The 23,116-nt window shown below is 34.3% G+C and overlaps 1 protein-coding gene across 4 annotated transcripts in view; it reads right to left on the reverse strand.

The window, feature by feature from the left end:
* LOC106643107 (queuine/queuosine transporter SLC35F2) overlaps positions 1 to 23,116 on the reverse strand; it is a 351,068-nt gene that overhangs the window by 281,643 nt on the left and 46,309 nt on the right. For 3 of the 4 annotated variants that reach the window (XM_089597405.1, XM_089597401.1, XM_089597413.1), the window contains one exon: positions 12,942 to 13,051. The exons of the other annotated variant lie outside the window; for it this stretch is intronic. In XM_089597405.1, coding sequence (XP_089453531.1) covers positions 12,942 to 13,051 — 110 coding nt within the window. The remainder of the gene's footprint in view (positions 1 to 12,941; positions 13,052 to 23,116) is intronic. 4 annotated transcript variants of the gene reach the window in all.

Here is a 23,116-nt window from a genome sequence, read left to right on the forward strand (position 1 = left end):
AATTTAAACTCATAGTTTTCTCATTCACTTTTCTCATAGTTTTGCAATTTTTGAGTTTTAAAAACTGATATTCATCATAAACGGCATTACATAACCTATAAATCTGCATATGCTGAGTAAGTTCATAATTTGAACTGTATATTTTCAAAAACCATGAAGAGACCAGTGTTTTTTTTTTTTATTTTAGAGGCCCTGTCAACATTTCCGATAGTACAATGCAATTCTTTTTGAAAAAAGTTACATTTCAGATTGTGCACATTGAAACACTCTTTTATGATCATAAAATGTAACTTTTCTCTCTCAATACGCAATGGATTGCATTGAATTTGGGCTTTATTGATTCTTGAAAGTACCAGTTTTACAGTTCTTCTCGTTATTTTAGGTTTCAACAGCTAGATAATTAGTTATTAAGAATAATTCATTAAAATAGGGAAGTTGGTAAAGTAGAAACTCCGGCCAATGTACTGAATGCCCTTAAAGGCTGCCAAAAATGCGTCAATACTGAGGTCACTCACCAGTTCGATATGAACTGCTTTCACTGTCATACATATAAAAATACATCCATACACTTTAATTTTTCCCTAGTTTCGATCCTCTTTTTCTTTTATGAACATTGGGCCGAAGAAGTCTACACCCGTGTGATAGAATGAATAAGCACTACTAACTCGTGATTTTGTTAGGTCAGCCACTTTGTAATTGACCGATTTTGCATTGAATCTTTTGCATTTAACGCATTTGAAAACAATACACTAAACCTGATTTCCACTGTCTATGAGCCAATATTTCTGTCTGACTGGACGCCCGTATGAAAGAATTTTTCGTGATAATGTCTTATCAACAGATCAGTCAAATAATTTCGCGAAGGGAGGAGATTTCGTTCGTAATTAGCGTCTGATTTAATTATTCAACTTCCAACTCTAATGATCCTGTTTTTATCAAGGAACGGACTCAAAACTCCAATTGTTGAGCTTTTGGACCGATTATTGACGATAAGACGATCGAGCTTGTCTTTAAAATAAAATTTTTGAACGAGTTTAAGGATACACCATTCAGCTCTAAGAATATCGAAAACTATCAGGCCGAAAGTTTCTAGGGCCGCTGTTACAGTATAATTTCGTTTTATCAATAAACCGTAAGCAGTAGGCTATAATATTTTTTAACCACGTACATGATGAAACTCTTGTTGCTACAAGTTTAAGAAAATCATCAGGCTTCATAAGAGTCGCAAGGTACGATACCTTTTTAAGACCGGGTAACTTGACTTGGAAAAGGTCGATCAAGTGTGGCCAAACTCAATCTGACTTCTGACGTTGCAGCCACGAAGGCCCTTGAAACTAAGTTTCGTTTTTTATAAGCTCTCGGGCTGACTCTCTCCGTGAAAGCGCATTAGCGGAATTATATTCTGTGTGCACGTGATGCCAACCGGCATCCTTTGGAATCTTTTGAATTTCTTAGACGTGGTTGACTTCGATAAGCTTTAAAACGCTTGGAAGCTTTTTTAGCCACTGCAGCACGATGGTCGAATCAGTCCAAAAAATAATTCTGAATTCTGCTAGGATTGAAAATTAAAATAAAGCAAACGTCTTGGTATAACCGCACAAAAGTTAAAGCTCCACACAATTCAAGTTGCGGAATTGAGCGTTCTTTCAATGGAGCGATTCAAGCTCTCGAACAAAACAGCTCCACCCGAGCGATTCCAAACTAATCAATTGAGCGCAGATGGATGCGAGTGCCATGTCCTATTTTGCTGGCATCAAAAAATCCATGAATTAAAATATCAATATAGTTATCAACGAGCAAAAAACGAGAAATTCTTAAGTTATTAGTTAACCCGAGTTGTATAGAGAAAACATGCCACGCATTATACAGTGCTTGAGACACCGACTCTTTCCACGAAAGTTTATCTAACCAGCATCTTTGCATTATTGTTTTTGCTACAAAAATGACTGGTTCTAATAGTCCAAGTGGATCGAACGTTCTTGCTATTTCAGATAAAATAAACTTTTTAGTAATCTTTTTATCTACTTTAACGGATTTTACTGTGAATAAGAATTTGTCGCGAGTAGCATTCTATGAAATTTTTAGCGTTTTATGAATTGAATCATTGTCTTTTAGAAATTTTACATCACCTGCTCTTTCTTGAATATTTTTTAACACTTCTCTCGAATTAGAAGGCTCCAAGAGGAAATTTTGATTTTTGGTCATTTGCTGGTTGATTTACAGTTCTAATAGCAAGAAATGTCGCGGACGATACCCTGAACGTCACGTTGTTCAACTGATACGTTCTTATTTCGTCTCCATGTAACTAAAACACCCTTTGATACCAGTGATCTTCTGAATAAAGCCATACCTACCTGTACGTATGATCGATGTCAGTGGTTACCGCATTCTCATACAAACGAAATCGTGCCAGGTGTAAAAATAGTTTGGGTTGGATAGTATGGCCCGTCAGCAATACGTCATTTAAAGAAGTTCTAGTAGGCGTCAGACAACGCGTGTTTTTGTGGTTGTATTCGTCAGCTTTATTACTGTTCGATGTGGTTAATAATAAGCATCGACTCCCTGTGGTGATTCGTTGTTAAGCAATGTCATATGACCTTATCTTATATTTTCATTTATTACTTGGGAATATTCAAGCTTAAACTCTTCGACATTATTTAACGTTCTTAATAGACAGATAAATCGTCGTACGGCAGGGGTTCTTGATTCCCCTAAATCAAAGTTTTCCGTTTTGAAAGGTAGTCTTACTACGTAACGTCCAGACGGCTCACGTATCACGCCTTCGATGTAATGAGCTTCACATTTATCATTTTCTAAAATTTCACTTGTTTTTGATTCTGCACAATCAATCAGCTAAAATTTTTCAATCATATTTTTTAATTGAGTTCGATGACAGGACACCCTAGAAAAGCTTTCTCGCTTCTTTTTACTGCCAGCTGCCGTCCAACCCAACTTGGTTTTTTGCAGAATAAGATCCATCCCATCTTCCGATAAATTGATTTGTCCGGACGAGAACAGCAAAAGCGTCACTCCTGATTCCACAATTGTATCCACTCTCTGAGGTATATGAAACGAAGGATCAGCTAGCTTTATATTTTTAGAAATGTTAGTGGATTCTTGAGGGAATACCTCGTTCAGTACATAATCCACGATCTTTGGAATTACAAGACACGCCAGAGTTTTTTTTTAATTAGAATGTGTAGAATATATTGTTATTTCCAATACCCCACTCGTATTAGTTATCAAGTTATCCACTGAGCCCTGATCGCTAGCGCGCATCGCTTTGCCTTCAACTTTAAAATTCTAACAAAACTTTCCAAAACAAAGTGTCCGATCACGCACGTACCCAATAAAGCTCGGCAAACCAAAAATTTACCATCAGAATTCTTCACCCACACCAGTGTGGTTAACATTAATTCTGATTGCAAGGCACGTGATATAAGTTCGCCAGTGGAGGCTTCGGGTCATGCATTTTTTGTAGATTTTGTGTGGTTAACAATATTGGAATTTGAACCCTTTCCAAAATTAGTAGAGTCGCAATGTAATTTCGTGTCATGGAATCTTGAACATTTTTTACATTTAGGGAAGTACAAGACTCACTATGTTTAGTCAAACAGTTTTTACACACTCCCATTTTTTTTACAATTTGCCATCGCTTATCTATGTTGGCTTCAAAAAATTCGCGGCATTGATGGAGTGGGTGTTTTCCCTTTTTACACACTGAACAATTAGCTGACCTATCGGTCATTAAAGCGCGATCCCCCTTCTAAACTTTAATTTTTTTTGTCGGAATTTATTGTTTTCCAGAGGGCCCTCTCTTACTGTTATTTTCAGTCTGAAACCGAGAAGCATTTTCCTTGGTTGAGAGAAGCGTCCTTGAGCGTCGGAACTTTATCTAACACGAGAGATTTTTTCCACTCTACTTGTACACTTTCGTATAAAGCACGTTCGATAATTCGTACCAATAAATAATCATCGAGTTTTATGTATACATCGAAAGTCACAAGCAGGTTGACATGCTGATGGACATGATTCATGAACTTAAATAATCCACTATGAGACAATTAGGATAATACTTCAGTTCCGAGTAATTCATCAAGATGTTTAATCATTATAATTCTCTTTTCATCGTAAGCTTCCAAGAGCATGCACCACGCTGATTTATAATTCTGTTTGCTAGCACCACAAACCAAGATTTTAGTTAGCACGTCACCAAGGAGACGTGTTCGTAGAAGCACAAACTTTTTCAAATCGGAAATCTCAGCTAAATCAACCATAGCAACAAATATATTTTTGGACGACAACCGTTTAGTTACGTCACCATCGAATTTTGGTAATTCTGCTACCTGTAGCTTTAGACAGTGTGTGTTATTACCAGACACTACTAAAGTTGCGATAAGCGCGGGATCTTGGTTGGGATTGCTCGGGAGGTATAAGGACTCAACTTTTGCCATGATAGAATAATACCTGTTTTGAAGCTCATTAAAATCCTTAAGATTTTCGTCTTCAGGAGGACGGAGAATTGCAAGTTCGTCATGCAGCTCCTCATATGTTAGGAATCATCCCTTCATTTCAAACGATTTTTTGCAACAACAGGATCCGTGAAAACTGCGGGATCTGCTTGTTCGTCAGATACAATTTTTTTTAGAGCCGTTATTTATCTCTTTAAAGAAAACCTTTTTTAGTTGATCACCTTTACTCGAGTTCTATTTATTCGAATTCAGTAAAAAAAATCAAATCAATCAAAGAAGAACTAAGGTGTTTTTTGACAGTATGAAAGAACTCTAAGTAATAGCACACTGAAAAAAATTCTCTACGATTTTGGCTGAACACACCACCGCCGTTTCAGCAGTTCGGCCAGTGGTAGTTGGCTGCAATACTAAAACAGCAGTGTGCCAGGCCGTTTTGGCTTGGCTCGTCTGCTATAGTTACACTGCCGCCACATACAGTCTGCTACACAGCCGAAAAAAAATTAAAACCTAACCTAAAACCCATGTACGCAATAATAATATTATAATAGCTTTAGTTTATATGTATATGTGTAAATACGTCATAAGAATTAATATCGTTTTGATGCATATACAACTGGCCTGTGGTGTATATAATTCAAAATTAAGCCATAAACACTTTAACTTTTTGTATGTTTCTAATATATCATGTTGTTTTGTGTACATACTAAAAAACTAAACTTAAAATAGTTATTTAATACATATATATTTTGTACAGTTCATTAAATGACAAATGAAACTTCCCGGAGCATGCACTTCCTGAATGGCTTGTTTACACTGCACTTTCGGTTGTGTAGCAGACTGTATGTGGCGGCAGTGTAACTATAGCAGACAAGCCAAGCCAAAACGGCCTGGCAAACTGCTGTTTTAGTATTGCAGCAACTACCAGTGGCCGAACCGCTGAAACGGCGGTGGTGTGTTCAGCCAAAATCGTAGAGAATTTTTTTCAGTGCACGATGCAAGCAACGTGTTTTTTCCTTCCTCCGCTAAATATGGAGAGAGATTTCTTAGAAAAGCGCACCTTTTTCGTTGATCGTCAACTGCATGCAGGGCGGCGTGGAACAAAGTGGCAATGGCGACGAGCTGTGTGATGAAAGTGACAACTTAGTGAGGGTGTTGACTTGGCTACTCGTGCTACCGTCTCTCTGTGAGTCAAAATCTCGGTCACGGCACCAAAATGTATGGTCGAAAATTTCTTAATCCAAGGTCATCCCACAGTTAATGTTTATGTTTTTTTTTTATGTGGTTCACAGTTTCAAGGAATAATACGATAGAGCCCCTTCACTTATAATAATATACTGTGTATTCAGATATACACATTAACAAGAATACATAAAAGAGCTTATAGCAAAAATTTATAAAAGTATAAAAGTTTTAACGAGGCAAATCTGGCCTCCAGGCTCGTGCTGCTCTCGCTGACGCAACGCGTATGACGTCACACCGGCAGAGGCTTATCTTCCCAGAATTGTTTTTTTATTTGTTTTGGCTCCCGGAAAAGGGAGAAGAGGACGACGCGACGCGGACACAGCCACAAGAGCGAGGAAAAAGTACAAGTGAGTGCGCGCAACATTGTTCAGACTGCAGCGGCGGCCCTCGGGTATGAGAGAGAAAGAGAAAAAGGGACTGAGAGGTATGCGCTGTGGTTGCAGCGGGACGGGCTGATCCAGTCGAGAGCAGACAGCCATTGTGTGCGTAGCTAGTGCAGAGATTTCGTGATCGTGCCATTATCTTTGGTTGACTTCGCTTCTTGCGCGTTTTTTTCAAATCTTGCTGGGAGAGAGGGAAGCCGAGAGAGTTTGTGATGAACGTGAGAGAGAGACGGAAAGAGACGAGACGAGCTACTGTGTCCCACCGCTGGACCATCACCGAGAGGAGGGACAAGACGAGAGACAGGCAGGTTCTTAGGACCAGAGAGAGAGAGGGACGACGACCATCAGGCCACTCGAGCCTCCACGGAATGCTGACAACAGGAACGAGTGCGAGAAAACGTGAGCTAGAGTGTTTTCCCCTTTTTCTTTTTGTTTTCATGCGTCGTGCGAGGGCTCACGAGCGCTGGCAGGATACCGGATATGGTCCAGGAGTGGTGCATAGGGTGAGAAAGAGCGAGAGAGAGAGAGCGTACCAGGATACGAGATCATCGTGGGTGCATGCTCAGGAGTGCTGCTGAAGGTGATCGCACGTTTCCGTTCAGGGTACGAACGAAGGAGGCAAGGGTAAGGTTACCGGGAGACAGAGAGAGAGTGAGAGAGAAAGAGAGTGTGGAGAAACTCCAACGGGACGAGTAAGAAAGAGCAGTGGGTAGAAGAAGGGAGTAAGATTGTGTGGATGGCAGGGCAGCGAAAGGGCAGGGCCGAGAGATGGTGAGGGTGTGCGTGAGTGTGGGTGAGTGATTTGGCCAGGAGCGCATTAGGGTAGCGTCCCCTTCTGGTCTCAGGATCCCGAACGTGGGCTCGTGGTTCGCGCAGCGAGGCGGAACCACTGTAGCGCCGTCGAGAGTTAATTTGTAAAACAGTGCATAGAGTTCGATTAAACGAATTTCCTTAAACAAAAAGTTATTGTGTCCCTTTTATTATTTCTCTCCTTAAAAAGAGAGAAATCCCATGGGGATCCCCCCTTCTTTATTTACAGGTGCTGAAACCCAGAGAATGAGGGACAACAAGGAGACAGACAAGACGAGTAACGTTCGCGGCTTTGGTACCACCCCCCCCTTTTTTGTCCCTTTTTACAGGTACAGGAGTGCAGCGTGACAAAGTGTGAACACCTATTCTATCGATTTAAGTTATGGCTAAATCTTTGAATATTATGATAACGGAATGTAACTGATTATTTATAATAATCAGTAAATTAGTCGACGTTTTGGGGCCCCGTAAAAGAGGTAACTTTCGTTTGTTGCTAATATGAAGTAAAAACTCTTGCTAATCTCGTTCGTGAACGAAGACTCGTCAGCCAGGGTACTAGCGCAGTCCTCAAGCTTGGCTTGGCACTGCCGAAGGCTCCCGAACTGAGACGCATATCCAGCTAATTTACACATAGGTGTACGCCAGTGCCCTGTATGGTTTATACAGCTACTTTTCTTCCCTACGTTGTGTCTTATTTTTCGCTATACATACATACTGTATACACGGTCAATCATGTCCTATAACCTATGATATAACAAAGACCTACTGTCACTTAACAGGTAATATTTTTCATCGTTCTGACAGGTATAAGATACTTCGAGTGTACATAAAAATTTGAAAGTTCCGGTTAATGGAACAGTGAATTACATATACCGTATTAACGTACTCTTTTAATTCATGCATTTGGCCTGGAAAGTGAAATAATTTTTTTTTCGATCACCTAGCTTTTTAAGAATATTTATTGATTTGAGATAACATAGGAAAAACAATGAAAAAAATTAGAAAAGAAAAAAGACAGATAGCGAAAAAGTGAAAAAAGTAGGCTTTAATAGTGTAAAGAAAGTTTTATGTAAAAAAATGGAAAACGAGAGATTAACAGTAAAAGGTGGTGTCAGAGCTAAAAAATAAAAAAATTAAAAAATGTAGAGGAAAAAATGTAAGAACCTTAAAATTCACAGACGTGAGCCAGAAACTGCATTGAAAAAACAAAAAAAAAAGGAAATCCTCAACTGGATTCGATACAGATTTGAAAAATGATACCCAGTCACAGAAACTTAACTTCTTGATTAAGTCCAAAATTATACTGTCGAACTAAACAGAAAAACTCCATTCATAGAAAATCGTTCAGAGGAATTTTTTTTTTTTAATATTCGTTTTTTTTTTTTCTATTTTACATGTTATGAGTAGAAACTGATGCGAGGCGTTTACAAAACGCCATCAGAATTTGTTGGAAATGAGAGCGACCGACAGTAGGCCCGGCTTTTGTGTACACTGTGTACACTTGTAGTCTCTATCGGCTCAACGCTCTGTGCGTGTGCGCTTGGTCGACTTGGCGCGCTGCAGGTGTGTGTGTGCGTATTCACGCAGCAAGCTTTGTATACTGTAAGTGCCAGATTATACTCAGCTCTCGTCGAAGAAAGACTCTCTTAAGTTACGTTGCCAAACTCTAGCATTCAAAGGTGCATACATCACCTTAAATGCTAGTGTAAATCTTCTGATTAACTCTCGCTATACAGTGGACAAAACTCAGTTGTGCAGTGCAGTGCACTTACTGCTTTGTTTAAGTTGCTCATTGCATAATTCGCAGACCAGCTCAAATAGTTAATCTCATCGAACTACCAATGATTATCAACAGCAAGACTCAGTGAAACTCTAGTGTATTTCCACAGACAGTAATCGTGCATTTTTTAACAGACAGTGATTTATAGTTATTTAATATTTCAATCAGTTATATTCTATCAGTGCTTTCAGTTTCACATTTATTTCATGTAACTTTCAAACTCTCTTGCGAGCTCAAGGCCAGTGCGTGTTTACATATCGTGTTATTCAACTTGACTCTTTTCATTCTACATTCTTCACCTTTATATATTTCAATAGTTCGTTGCTTTAAGACTATAGACAGTATTTATTTTCTCCGGTATAAATTTGACCTTTACAATTTTTGTGAATATTAACTGTGTTTTCTTGGCCTGTGAGTGACATTAAAAGTTATTATTTTTATGCTGTTTAATGTTATTGTGTTTTATTGTGTTTTCCCAATCACCCTATCCGAGCCTAGTGTGTGCTAACGCATACGCCTCGTACAGAATTTGTCTCTAAGTAAAGTTCAGTGGTTGAGCTTAGCTAAAGCTACCGTTACATTAAAGGATTTAAAACAATGGTTAATGAACAGGAAAATTGTTCAAAAAGCAAAGGCTTACTCAATATTTCTGCTGAACGAGTTTTCAATTGTGACAAAACAAGTGTTTAACTGTGCCCAGATTCAGACAGAGCATTTATAGAAAAAGGATCTTCCGTAGCCAATACAATAACTGATGCTAGTAAAAAATGTTTCACAATTATGATTATGTATAGTGCTGCAAGTGTTAGAGCTTAAAGCCCGTCTTCTAACGATTTTTCCTTACAATAATACAATGATAAAGTCTCCAAAGACATTGTTCAATATACTGAGAGTGACAGGGGTGTTGGCATCTCTGTCAGAGGATAAATTACAACTGAATCATTTTATGAATATTTTACTAACGTATTTTATACTTGGCTCGTAGTTGTAGGAGCGAAATCCTTAATAATAATTTATTTTGATAATATTCACTCATCTTACGTTAATCCGCTAATTGTTAATTTTTTTCGGGAGAACAATATAGAAATAATTGCACTTTACCCAAAGCAACACACACTTATCAGCCAATGGATATTGGATTCGTCAACTCGTTACAAGTAGTAAGGAAAAGATCTGTGCCACAAGAGAAAATTGGTTCATTAAGTTACAAGAGAAGATTTTCCGTTGGTTCTAAAATACATGCTCAATCAAATGGACAACACACAAACTATGAAAATACATTTAGAGCATTAAAAATACATCGATAGTGGATAATAAGCAGCTCTTGGTATTCTTTGAAAAGACTTTGCCAATCGGATGGTTCAATTACGTACAGTTAAATTCATATTATTGATTTATTTAGTTAAAAATTTACATCTATTAAAAAGGAAGTATTATAACTTTCTCATGGCTTTTATTTTATGACATGTATTTTTTTTGTTTTATAATTTTTATTCTTGAATGTGAGGGTGGGAATATTTGAATGAAGAGTTATAAAAAAGTTAACATTGATCTGAAGATAGTTAAACAAGGCAAAGTAATTCCTGTTACATCTTGCGATGCTAATCAACAAAAGGATGTTGATACCTTTAGTTTGAAGAAGAATGTAACATTAAAAAAACTGAATAAGGAACCTGCAGTATATTTTAATAATGGGCCAGAACCTACAGAATTAAGGAGATTCGGGAGTATCATTCAAAGGGACGTGGAAGGGGGAGTCCCCTCTGCCCGCGCAGCTTGGCCCCCTTCACCGCGCACCCCCTCTTGCACACCACAAACTCAATATTTTCCTTACGTTTAACGTTTGTATTGTTTAAAATGCACTATAACATGCCTCTGAATTTTGCTTACCGAATAACTAAACACTAATTAACTCTTAGGTAGATATTATAAAAATACTACCTTTGCATTTTTTCAAAAAGTTTTGTCTATTTAAGCGAGACAAAGAGGTTACTTCCCACAAGAGCATATGTTTATTACATGATTTTCATTTATATAATTCTTTTAAAAATGACCTATAACAAATATTGAAAAAATTCATATAAGTTCTACGTAATGAGCTATTGGTCTTTTCAAAAATTGATTAAGCAATCTATAATTTGAAAGATTTGCCTGCAGTTTGCTTAAAGAACGATTTTATATTCGAGGATTTTATAGATGTGCCTATTATGTATTCAAACAGTGATTAAACATTAAAAGAATCAAGTATTGCGCTGTCAGACAATGTTGTTTTTGAAGAAGCAGATGATTTACCTATTATATTAGTCTCATGTGATGTTTGTAAATCATCAAATAATGCAGTGTTAAACTCTGAATTATTAACTTATATTATTAGTTACAGAACTAAAAAAGAGCACATTAAATCAGTAGAACTGGGCTCAGCTCATAGAAGGATTATAAATTCAAGTGAATTTAATGTCTAAGTATTTAAATCTTTCTCAAGGCATTTTGAATTACGTTTTATATTATTAAAATGTTTTAAACAGCTTCTCGTGCTTCACGTATGATTCACGCTTCCAACTACTTAAGTAATAACATAAAAGCAAAAGAATGTAGGTTGAAGCTTCAGGAAAGTCTAAACTTCCTTATATTGTCTGTTCCAACGGATGTTAGAAGCAGCAGTTGAAAAATGAGGAAGCGCAACAGAAAAAAGGAGAAAAAAAGTTTCAAAAAAACAATTATAAAAAGAAAAATAAGGAGGCTAAAACAAGACTAGAAGAACAAATTAAAGATATAAAAAAAAATTAAACAAGAAAACTAGATATAATAAGATAAAAAAAGTTTGTTCTCTCTATATTGTTTTCCAAAACTAAAAGTTTACTTTACTACATAGTATTGTTTAATTATTTAAATGCTAATGTGAATGTTATGAACAAATATGTGTGATGTGTGTGTGTGTGTAAGCTCTATTTTTACTTTTTTTTTATGCTTACTTTTTACAATTTAGGATTAATAAAAAATTATTCCTTATTTTACTTTTGAATATTATAATATAATTACTTTTTTTGTACATATATTATTATTTATATATATATATATTTATATTATTAGTTTCGTTCGCCCCAGAAACTGAGAAAGACAACTGAGCCATGCTATGTGCCATTAATCGGGACCTCATATTTTTACTTCATTATTTCTAATACAACAACTTTCTTGATCTTATTTGTAAACTAAAATAAACTTTTTTTTGCTAGAACACCTAATTTCAAATTATAACACAAAAACTTTAACGTTTTAATGCCGTATTCATTTTTAAATGACTTTTTCGACAAAATAGTGCGCTTGAACCTGTCTTACAGTACGATCATTTACCTATACAGATCGAATATTTTGTCACTAGATGTAATTAAACTCGTACGTAACTGAACTTTTCGTGTAACTGAGTGACTGTTACAAGGTCATAGTAACCTCATACAATACAGATTAAATATTTTGCCTTCATTTATAAAATTGTATATTATATACAATTTTTATTAACTACAACGTAAAACAATCTTTCTTGCAAGGAATGACGAAAAAATCGTGTACACGTTACTCGGCAGTAAGGTAGCTGTGAACGAAAGCGTACTGCAGTGTATAGCCACATACTACACGTGGCCGTACATACCCACCTTTAAGGCCTCGTAACTTATTATACTATTAAAATATTTAAAGGCACTTAAAATAACTTAAATATATTGAAAGTTATATGAGTTTAGCAATAAAAAAATTATCACGTTTTCCTGCATCTGCAATAGTTTTTCGTACTGAATTTAAGTTTGACAACAGTATCACTTGGTTTTTGAAATATTTTAATTTTAAACTGTCAAGATATGTGTTTTTGGCTGACTTAAACTTAAACTATGACAACATCTCAATGAATTTATATAAATTTGTCAATCAAATTCTAAATGGAGTACCAAATCCCATCTTATGAGCATTAATTTGTTTTAACAAGTTTTCAGTCCACCACGCATAGCAAAATTTTACAAGAACACACAAATATTTGTGTGCTTATGGTATAACTTCATGATTAATCGATAATTTTATTTCTAGTGCTTGTATAGTTTCTTACAATAACATCACTGAGGACAATAAAAAGATTTATAGCTGAATATTTAAGTACTGATATTAATTACCATTAGGAAAAAAAATTACAACTCATACAGGACCATGTAAAACCACTCACTAATTAAATTCTACAGAGATGATTGTATATAAGATACTGAACCTTACCTGTAGGTAAGTTTATTTTGTATGTAGAATTGATGAAGTGGTTCAGCAGCGTCATCAAGCAGAGAACGAGCGACAGAAATTGACCTATTATTATCGCCCTCCAGATTGCCCTATAAGCAATATTTTTTATTATACATTGATTATAAGCAGTATATTTTATAGTATGTATTATATCCAATTTTCAATGCATTTTACCACGCTGTTGAGCAGTGTTTAGATACGTAATCGTTTGTAACTAAAAAATTATATCTCCATTAATTTCAAGCTCTAAACTGCTAATTTGTTTAGGATTGGACAATCTTCAATACTCAAAGATAACAAAAACAGTTCTTAAATAATTTATTAAGTATTCAGACAGATTTAACTAATTTCTCAAGAGCTTCCAATTTGATCAAAAGTGAAGTAAATGCTTGGCCACCTAAGTAGGTTAATTTCTGAAATACTCCATAATTATTATAAAAAGGAAAATTTAAGCCTTAATGGCTACTATTTGATAGTTATAACAAATTCTAATCAGTACCGAAAAAAATAGTTATTTTCAAACATAGGAAAAAAGTTTTTATGTATTATTTAAGTTAGTAGACTGTCTCAGTTCTTGATTATAATAAAAAAAAATTGTCCCTGCAGCAAAAACTTCGAGTCCCAACAACTGGCCGTTCATATAAATTGTACACAATTTACATTGGCAAGTTATTGGGACGCATCAAAAATGAGGTTACATCGACAAATGTTCTAAAATCTAGAAAAGTTGATCAAAGTCACTTTCTAAAAAAACTTTTTTTTTTAATCTTAGGATTAAAGTATCATCAAGATAACTTTTGGAAATCAAGTGTATATAGTTTCTAAGCGTTAAATATTAGAAAAAAATCTTTTACAGCTACAGAAATTCGTGTGAATTTTTAAATTGTGATTGTAGCCAGGCTTTGGCTCCAATTTTTTTGTGACTAAGCATTGGTAAATTTACCTTAATTTCCACAGAAAAATACAAAACAGAAGAATAAAATTTTTTTTTTAATGCAATTAAAACGCTTACCCGGTTGATAGTAACTTATAAAAACTTGTAAAATCTGATAAAAGTTAGATTGGTTGTACCAGAAAAAAAATTTGTCTCATAAAATTTTTACCAGATTCTGTTTTTATTTTTCTGCACCAAATATTTTTATTTGTCTGTAAGAGGATTTTCTTGCATAAAATGTTTTATTACGTGAGTGCATAATTTTAATGAGAATTGATAAGACTAAATTATATAAAAATACTGAAGATACTATCAGATAATTTTTTTTATTAGTTTATGTCAGGTCTAACCAACACAAATTGTATTCTTCTCAAATGGTACGATAACTGGTATATGATTACCGATGTTTGTCAGAATAAACAAGGAATTGCTAGTAAAATTTTTATGATATTCAAACTGCTTTATTTGAAAGAGTTTTTTATACACATAAATAAGTAAATACGCGTAAAAGATTTTATGAGATTTTACTAGATACCGTATTCATCTAAATTTTTTTACGAAAGCTGTTTTCTTCAGTAATTCCTGGTGCAAAATCTTGATAAATGTTAAGATTTTAAAAAGACTTCATGAGACGTATCACTTCTGTTTCAATGTCATAAAAATTGTTACTTTTCAAAAAATACATAATCACGTAAAAAAGTCTATCATTTTTGAGTTCTTACGAGAGTTAATTATTCTAAAAAAATCGAATACACACTTATATAGTGTACAATATACAGTGCCACTTAAAGTTCTGTTGTTTTAACGAAAGAACTTTATCCCCTTCTTTGTATTTGTAAATAAATATGCATACACAGAGACAGAAGATTGGACAGAAATATCGTAGCTTCAGGTAAATATTTAATAATCCGTCCAATATCTTAAATAAATGCGGATTCACGTATTCTTCTGATTCCATCATTGGATTAGTTCTGTATACTTATTGTATACACATTGATACACACATTACCAGCTGAACAGTATCCTTCTACATACCACTAGGTATATTCTCAGAACGTTGCTCTAAGGATATACTCAACAGACCGCAACGTTCTGACGTTCTGACTGACTGAATCGAACGAACCATATATTATAAAGAGTAATATAGAAAAATGACGGTCTTCCTCTCTTTGTGCCCTCCTCTCCCAGTTCCCAGTACCCATGTGGTGCATGTCATACGTTACGCACGTATAGCACAGCAGCAGCACGTCTAGCACGTGCACCGGACAAAACCTGTCAGCTGCTGTAAATGTAACTAGAGTTTCTTGTGTTAATATGCGGTTGTACATAAAATACTGTGACGGGGATTTGTTTTGTGATAGAATTGATAGTGTAAGAATACCTAATTACTCGCCATCATGTAATAGAGCCAAGAAATTCAAAATTCTTGGTGGTCCTGTACGAGAGGCTCGTGTCGTATTTTATGCAGGTATAGTGAAGCAGTAATAATATAAACAAAAATGTGGATCACTGTAATAGTATATTTTTCCAAAAACTGTTGTGTTATCTAGACAACGACGAAGAGTTAGAAACCAAAATTAATAGTGAACGTGTACGATATACACCAATAAATTTATTAGAATCAGCATCGGAAATTGAGCAGTCATCGAATATTGTAGCCACGATTGAAAGACAGGAGTTCGAGCAACAAAGGCAGAAAGAAACGGAAGTTCGTCTAAAGTAAAAATTAGAAAACAAAATAGCGACACAGCAGAGTTTGGTGAGTATACATAATAATTTATTAGAATGTTTCAGAGCTTTCATTTACATCTAGTAAAAATAGTACACTCAAACAAAGACTATCACGCTTAGGCCCTTTCAAAGTTGTTACTTTATGATCTAGATAACTTTTTCTAACCAGTAGTTTTATTTTAATTTGATTAAAAAAATATTTTTATTGATATTTATACTTTACATAGATTATAAGCAAATACTTGCGTACATACTTGAAAAATATGATAATTATTACAGATTTTATCAGTGTTTGTACTGTATAGTTTCACTTGACTTGAAGAGGGATTTCCGTATTGTTTTATTTTTTAAATTTTTTGGGATTTTAAGAGAAAATTTCAGAGCAATTTTTAACATGCGTACTATTTACTATTCTACTTTTAGAGTAATTGGTGTGCAGTATCCTAGATGAAATCGAGTGTTTACGCGTACAAACTTATAGAAAGTTTTAATATTTATCACTAATTTTATAAGAGTTTTGTATCGCATAATTTTACTTGACCTTAAGAGGAATATCAGCATAGTATGTGTTTATTGAATTTAATGGAATTTCAAAAGAACTTTTGTAAACGTGATTCAACGGAATCTTTTTTATTTAGCTTCTACAGTAATATTGGTGTGAAGGATCCTATCGATACATTTGTGAATTTTCATTCAACAAATTTTAAATAAGTTAATAAATCATACACACATATACATTCTCGAAAACACCCCATCAATATCGTATAATCTCTATAATTGCCGTTCGTATGTTATTTTATGTGCTGTTTTTCATAAATCAATTATAATCATAAGGTACTTATGGTTATTATAATAAAGTTTCATGATTGTATGCGATTATTCTGGAAGCCTTGTAGGTTGTTTTTACTCATAAAAGCATCGATTAACTATATTAAGTTTGTCATGAACATGTTAATATTAAATTTACTTCAGTCGCTGTAAAAACGACTGTATCATTTTACCTCTTTAAAAGGCTGGCTTAAACGTTTATACATTGATTTTTTCACTGCATATTGCAATGTATCTATAATTACTTAATTCGTGCATAGCTTTTTTTTCCTCGTCCTAAGATGTATTTTAATGACAACTGCAAACATTTTGGCATCGCATGAAATATAAATTCTTGGAGCAGGAGTTTTTTAAGATACCAATGTATTGACGCTTTACCTAGAGTATTTTTTTAATTTTGCATTTCAGTAATTGTATGAATATAATTTCATAACTTTTCGATGTGCTTTTTGAGTAAAAGAATTGGTAATTTAGTGGGTTGCTAAAATAGGTAAATCTACTATATGATGACAAAAGTTAATTTTCCTCATTTACTTAAGACACATGCTTTAACAAACATTTTTCTCGAATACATATTTCAATAACTTAAATTTTTTATGCAGATTTGAGCTGAAAAGGAAAACCTAAAAAAATTAAAATGGAATCTCAAGGAAAAAAGCCATACAAAATTCTTTAGACTAAATCAAATAATCCTTGACAAGTTACTAAATGGACACGCGACCGATGGAATACCATTGTTACAGGGTACACTAACGCGTCAAAGTGTAAGTTTCATAAGTGTTGTGACACTATCTTTGGCTACTCTTCGTTGCATTGTAACTAACTTTTATATCTTACACATCAACATTATTATGCACGATGCACCATTTTTGAAAGTTTCTGAGGAAAATACGGCATAATAATAGGCATGTATTTCAATCTAAAATATGTAATGAATTTTTTTAGGAAATACTAGTATAAGCTGTTATCACGCTCTCAATAAAATTTCTTGAATAAGTACTCACATCTTATTTGATTTTATACTTCACAAAAATAATAATTATAATTAAGTAAGAATCATAAAATCAATTAAATTAAAACAGACCAATAAATTCTTACTTACCAATACCACTCTAAATCGTTCTCATAAAATAACATTTTTACCAGTAATTTTTTTGATTTACAAGGGAAGGATCTGATTAAGTTTTATAAATTCCTATATAAGTAGTCTCATATTATTTGATTTTATATTAGATAAAAAATAACAAAAACTTATATAATCTCGTAAGTTACAACTGAGTAAATATCATAAAATCGATTTAATTGAAATTGATCAAAAAATTCTAGTTCAACAAAATTGTTCTGGGAAGTTCTTATAAAATAATATTTATGCCAGTAATTTTTTTAATGTTAATGAAACAGATCAGATAAGGACTTATAAATTCTTTCTAGTTTACGCATGTAATTAAATCCAAAACATGTAATAAACTATGTGAGAAAATGCGGGTATAAACTGTTATCACGATCTGAATCAAATGTCTCACACTAAAGATGACCAGCATACTACAGCGCAGATAAACATATTAAAAAGAAAAAGGGTATACCCGTATGATTATACTTTGTCTCCTGGTTATCATTGTATTGAGACGTATTAATTAGACCCAGTCCATTACTACACAACACCTGGCTTAACTTAAGACAATATGATAAAATATACAAAGGTGAATAATTGATACTTTTTGTTAGTCATGATATATTTCATCTAAATTTATAAGTTTAATTCTTGAAATTGACATATTATTTCAGTTATAGGTTAAACTAGAATTATTGACTGACATAGACAAAGTTTTGTTTAAAGAGGAAGACATACCAGGTGAAATAAGCCAATATTGCAATGATATGCCATAGCTAATAATTCCTATATGAAAAAAGGCTATCAATCGAATAGGAATGAACAATGTTTAGTGTATTATTATGTTAATAATTTATATAGATGGACCATGACCCAACCATTACCTTACGAAGGTTTTAATTGAATTATAAATGTGAACTCATTGAGTATTTTACACGTACTAGATGATGCTCATATTGGTTAAATAATCGAAGTGGATCCAGAATATCCTAAACATCTTCAAAACGCTCACAAGGATTTACCATTCTGTGCTAAACGTATGACATCTCATGGATCCAAACAAAAGGAATTGATAACTACTCTTTACGACGAAAGACGTTATGTGATTTGCTATCAGCCGCTAAAGCAAGCTGTAAGTCGTGGTCTCAATATAAAAAAGATTTATAGAGTCATGCTGTTTTATGAAAGTCCTTGGTTTAAAAAATACATTCACTTGAACAGTGAAAAGCATAAAAATGCAAAAAATAACTTTGAAAAGATATTGTATAAGTTATTTAATAATGCTATGTATGGAAAAACTATGGAAAATGGTAAGCTTGTTAACAAGTGAGAGGGAAGATACGGTACGGAGGTGTAAATTGCAAGACCAAATTATCATAGTTGTGACATACTTGACGAGCAGTTTGTGGCTATATAGTTATTGCATACTAATGTTTGTATTAAAAAACCAATATATGTTGAATTTAGTGTCTTGGATCTGACAAAAACACTTGTACATAAATTTTATTGTAGTTTCATAACAAATAAAATGAATGATAATAGTGAACTTTTGTAAACTTAGACTGATAGTCTCGTGTGTAAATAACTAACCAAAATGTTCATAATGTTATGTGTGAAAATGTCGAGGAATTCGATACTTTAGACTATCATTCAGATAACGAATTAAATTTACCACTCGTTGATAAAAAAATTGTTGGTCTAATGAAGGATTAGTGCAGCGGGAAAGTCATGTTAAAACGTAGGATCAAGGAGAAAAATGTAAAGTATAAAAATACAAGATCAAAATCCACTTAAAAAACCAAAGACATTAAAAATTCCGTTGTGAATACTACTATAACTTGTGATGATTAAATTCTGTGTTTGCGTGATAATACTAGTATGATGCATCAGCAAGAAAAATTATTAGCGCCATCATCAGCTTTTAACTGAGAAAAAAGCCAAAAACTGCGTTAAATTTTCATGATGACAAACGCTAATTGCAGCCCGGTGTTACAGATGTCTTACTGTGGGTTCATTTTAGCATAATGGAGGTGGAAGCCACCAATGACTGGGAAGAATCGGTAGAAGAGGTAGCCAATCGGGTAAGAGAAGCTGCAAAGATAGTTACTGCATGAGATCTCTCAAAAATACATGATCATCATCCACATGCCTCAAGTTAACTTCATCTTGATGAAATAAAACTAAAAAATTAACGTTATCCCTGATAAGATGCTTTGGTACTTGAGCATATTGAGCATATAACTGACAAAGATATAAGCATTTCACATTTTTACAAAAAAAGGCCCTTACATTATCTTGTTTTTCACAAGCTATATCATTAAAATTATTATTATATAATTTAATAAAGCATCATCTTGTGAGGCTACAGTTTCATGTTCGTTGAAAGATAAGCATGTCACACCCTCTGTAACCTTTAATAGTTCTTTAAAAAACTTGTACTTTAGTTGATGTAGCAATTTTGAATACATGTACACATTTTCGAACTTAACTCCGCTGGGATGCACGATTAAATCTAATAAGCTATTAGTTTTACTACAATTAGATAGACCGCAAACTACTGCGCGAATATTGTCAGGGAGTAGTTCGCCATGTCAATTCGAACGATTTTTTTTTGTTTAACAATAGCGTCAAAATTAGGAACTTGTTATTTTATGGATTACGATTTAAACTCTATGTCTGTACTGTATGAATATCAGTTACAACTAATCTTTGAACTAAAAAGTACAATACTTATGTAGTTTGAGCTCTTTATTGCAACGAATTTGTCTACTATAAATACATTATTTATTTTCTCGAAGTTATGATTTAACCTCTAAAGACTAACCATCATCATGCATCGTAAGAGAAGACATGGTCTTATTAATAAAATAATTAATTTTTTTTTAAAAAAGCTTCATCTGTCAGACTATCAGTATTGCGATCCAGGTACTAAGCTTGCTAAGCGTCTTGCTAAAGTGGATACTGAAGTAAATCCACTGGGCACAGCGTACAAAAAGCATGATATAGCGTTTTCAAAAAATCGACAAGATTTAAAAGCTAGTGTTACGTCAGAGAGACGTAACTAGAATATTATTAATTTAGGCCTAAGCTTGCGCTTCATAGCCTGAAAAATTCTTTGGACTTGAGGAGTACTATTCGAATCGGGCAAAAGTTGCTGTGGCTGGTACTTATATTTAATCAGAAGAGTGTGTCCTGGCTACACTGCTTCTTTCACGTATACACCGTCTGGCTTCCCACTAGGTCTATCCAGTTGAGGTTAGGCTATCTCAGCAATGATGTATACGTGAAGACGCTGATTACGTTAGAACAGTCATTGTAGGCAAGGAGGTGAGCTCCTTACTTACTGTACCTTATGTGTATGTTACACATTTGTTATATATGTGCGTCTGAGCTTCTCACTAGGTTGCCGTCAGGTGGGGTTAGGTAGCCTTGGAGTTTAACCACACATATATTGGTGTTGAACTAAGAGTGTGGGGTCCAGATGCCTGTTACTCTAGTTCGCTAGTTCGAGTTATCTTACAAATCATATTGTAAGATTACGGAGTCACGTCTAATTTTGCGGATTAAATGGTTTTGAAAAATAAATAATAGAAGGAAGAGAGAATTGATGCTAATATACTCTTTATTCAATTTTAAATAGTCAACGGAATATGGTGGGACAGCTGAACAAGCGCGGGTTAGTCGTAAGGTCAAGGACACATCCTGAGAAGTTTCGGGTTGAACGTTCAACACTCGTTGACGACGATCGCTGGATATATCGTATCGGGGTTGTTCTCCAGTATGTACGTCCAAGTGAGAAAGTTGTCTGCGGGTTTATCCTCCAGAAGAGAACTCTGATTTCTTGCCCAAACGCTTGGCCTTTTATATGGTTCCAACACCTTGCTATGCAGTTTGGTCGGGGATCGCTAATGGTTAGTTCTCTAATCGAGGCTTCTTCAAGTTTCCCTGTTTTGCTTGCGTCGTTAGGAACCAGAGCATTTTTTTTATTTTTTACCTTATCGCGATCAGCTTGCCCATACAAATTTTTAGTAAGTACAATTTTTATATCGGAGTTTGTAAACCTGAAGACAAATTAATTTGTACAACCGATTTAGGTGAATCAAGCTGCTAAAAAAAAGTCAATGATAAAAATCTGATCGTTCCAACTTAATTGGCTCAAATTGGGTGATTCTATGGTTCATTAAAAACTGGTATCACATTTTATATATACATATTTATTTGTTTCAGCCATAATGAGTTTTTTAATTATGCTGTTAGGAACAGATAATGGGAGCGCGCCTCCTATCCTCACAATGGCTTATCTATTTGCATTTGTACGGAGCTACGTAGTTAGAGGAATCCAGTTCTAAGCATTTAATTTTTAATGATCATGAAATTTTTGTCGTTGCACTAAGCAATTAACTAAAATTCAAACATGCGTTTCCGACGTTTAACGAGATACGAAGCAGATAAAATTTTAGCTGAGAAGGCTTGGCAATGAGTAAAAGCTTTAGATTCAAGTATTGGTAAGAGAGCAGCAGCTGCCCTGGTGCCCAGTACTATAAAAGTTAAAAGTAAATTTGGTATGGGATTATAGCGGGAGAAAAAAGGGTACATACTAAAGGAAAAGAAAGATTGGTTGATCAAATAAAAAACAATGTAGTGCTTTAAGTGCAGTTCTTAAAGCTGCCTTGCAAGACATGAAGACTAAAAGCAAAAGTGCTTGAAATGTCATTAATAGTGCTTTGAAAGGTTTTCGTAATGTAGTTAAAAAATCGGGGTCGTTAAAAAATTATTTTTCCCGTATTCCTGGAGAAATTCTGCGAGAAAGTTTTATTGTAAAAATTGTCCTGCGTCATATGTGGGTGAAACAAACGAGCGGCGGAGGTCCGCATTAGTGAACATATGAAAATTAAAAACTCTGATTCCGTTGTTTGAGCACACCAAATCAATTTTGACCATGAATTCGATTGGGATAACTTTAAAATCCTTGACAAAGAATCCAATTACAAAAAAAGAATTATTTCCGAAATGCTTTATATAAAACTCGACAAACACAACATCAATAGAAAGGAGGATGTGCTTTCCTTTATTAGAGCATACCTTCCTTTACTAGGAAAGTTTAAATGTCCCGATCGCGTTCATCGCCCTTTACTGTCTACCTTTGCGGCTCTGCCTATATAAGCGCTGGCTTGTTGTTGTAATTTATTGTCAGTCGATAGCACGACAGGTGACGAGTAAGTCAACCAAACTTACGAATTCTCGCGTAACTGCAGTAACAATTTACATTAAAATTTATTGTACTTTTGTGTTTGAGCCTTCCAGATCACTCATTGTGTGTTTTTTAATTTTAATTTTGTAGCCTGATGAGGCTGACGCATATTGTCAGCGAAACGTTGTGCATTAATAAATCAACGCAAGAAAATTTAAATACACTTTACTTGTATTTATTTATTTTCTCACATTTCACCCTCAACGGATCACTGATCACTTTGAATTTCCAAGTTTTAAAGATATGTAGCCACCGACTGACTTAATGGTGCATCTAAAGGTTAGTAAGGTATGTTTAAG

The sequence above is a fragment of the Copidosoma floridanum genome, unplaced genomic scaffold (genome assembly GCF_036245765.1).
Source record: "Copidosoma floridanum isolate Cflo_tuat_1 unplaced genomic scaffold, Cflo_Japanese_pri ptg000004l, whole genome shotgun sequence".
Taxonomy (NCBI): domain Eukaryota; kingdom Metazoa; phylum Arthropoda; class Insecta; order Hymenoptera; family Encyrtidae; genus Copidosoma; species Copidosoma floridanum.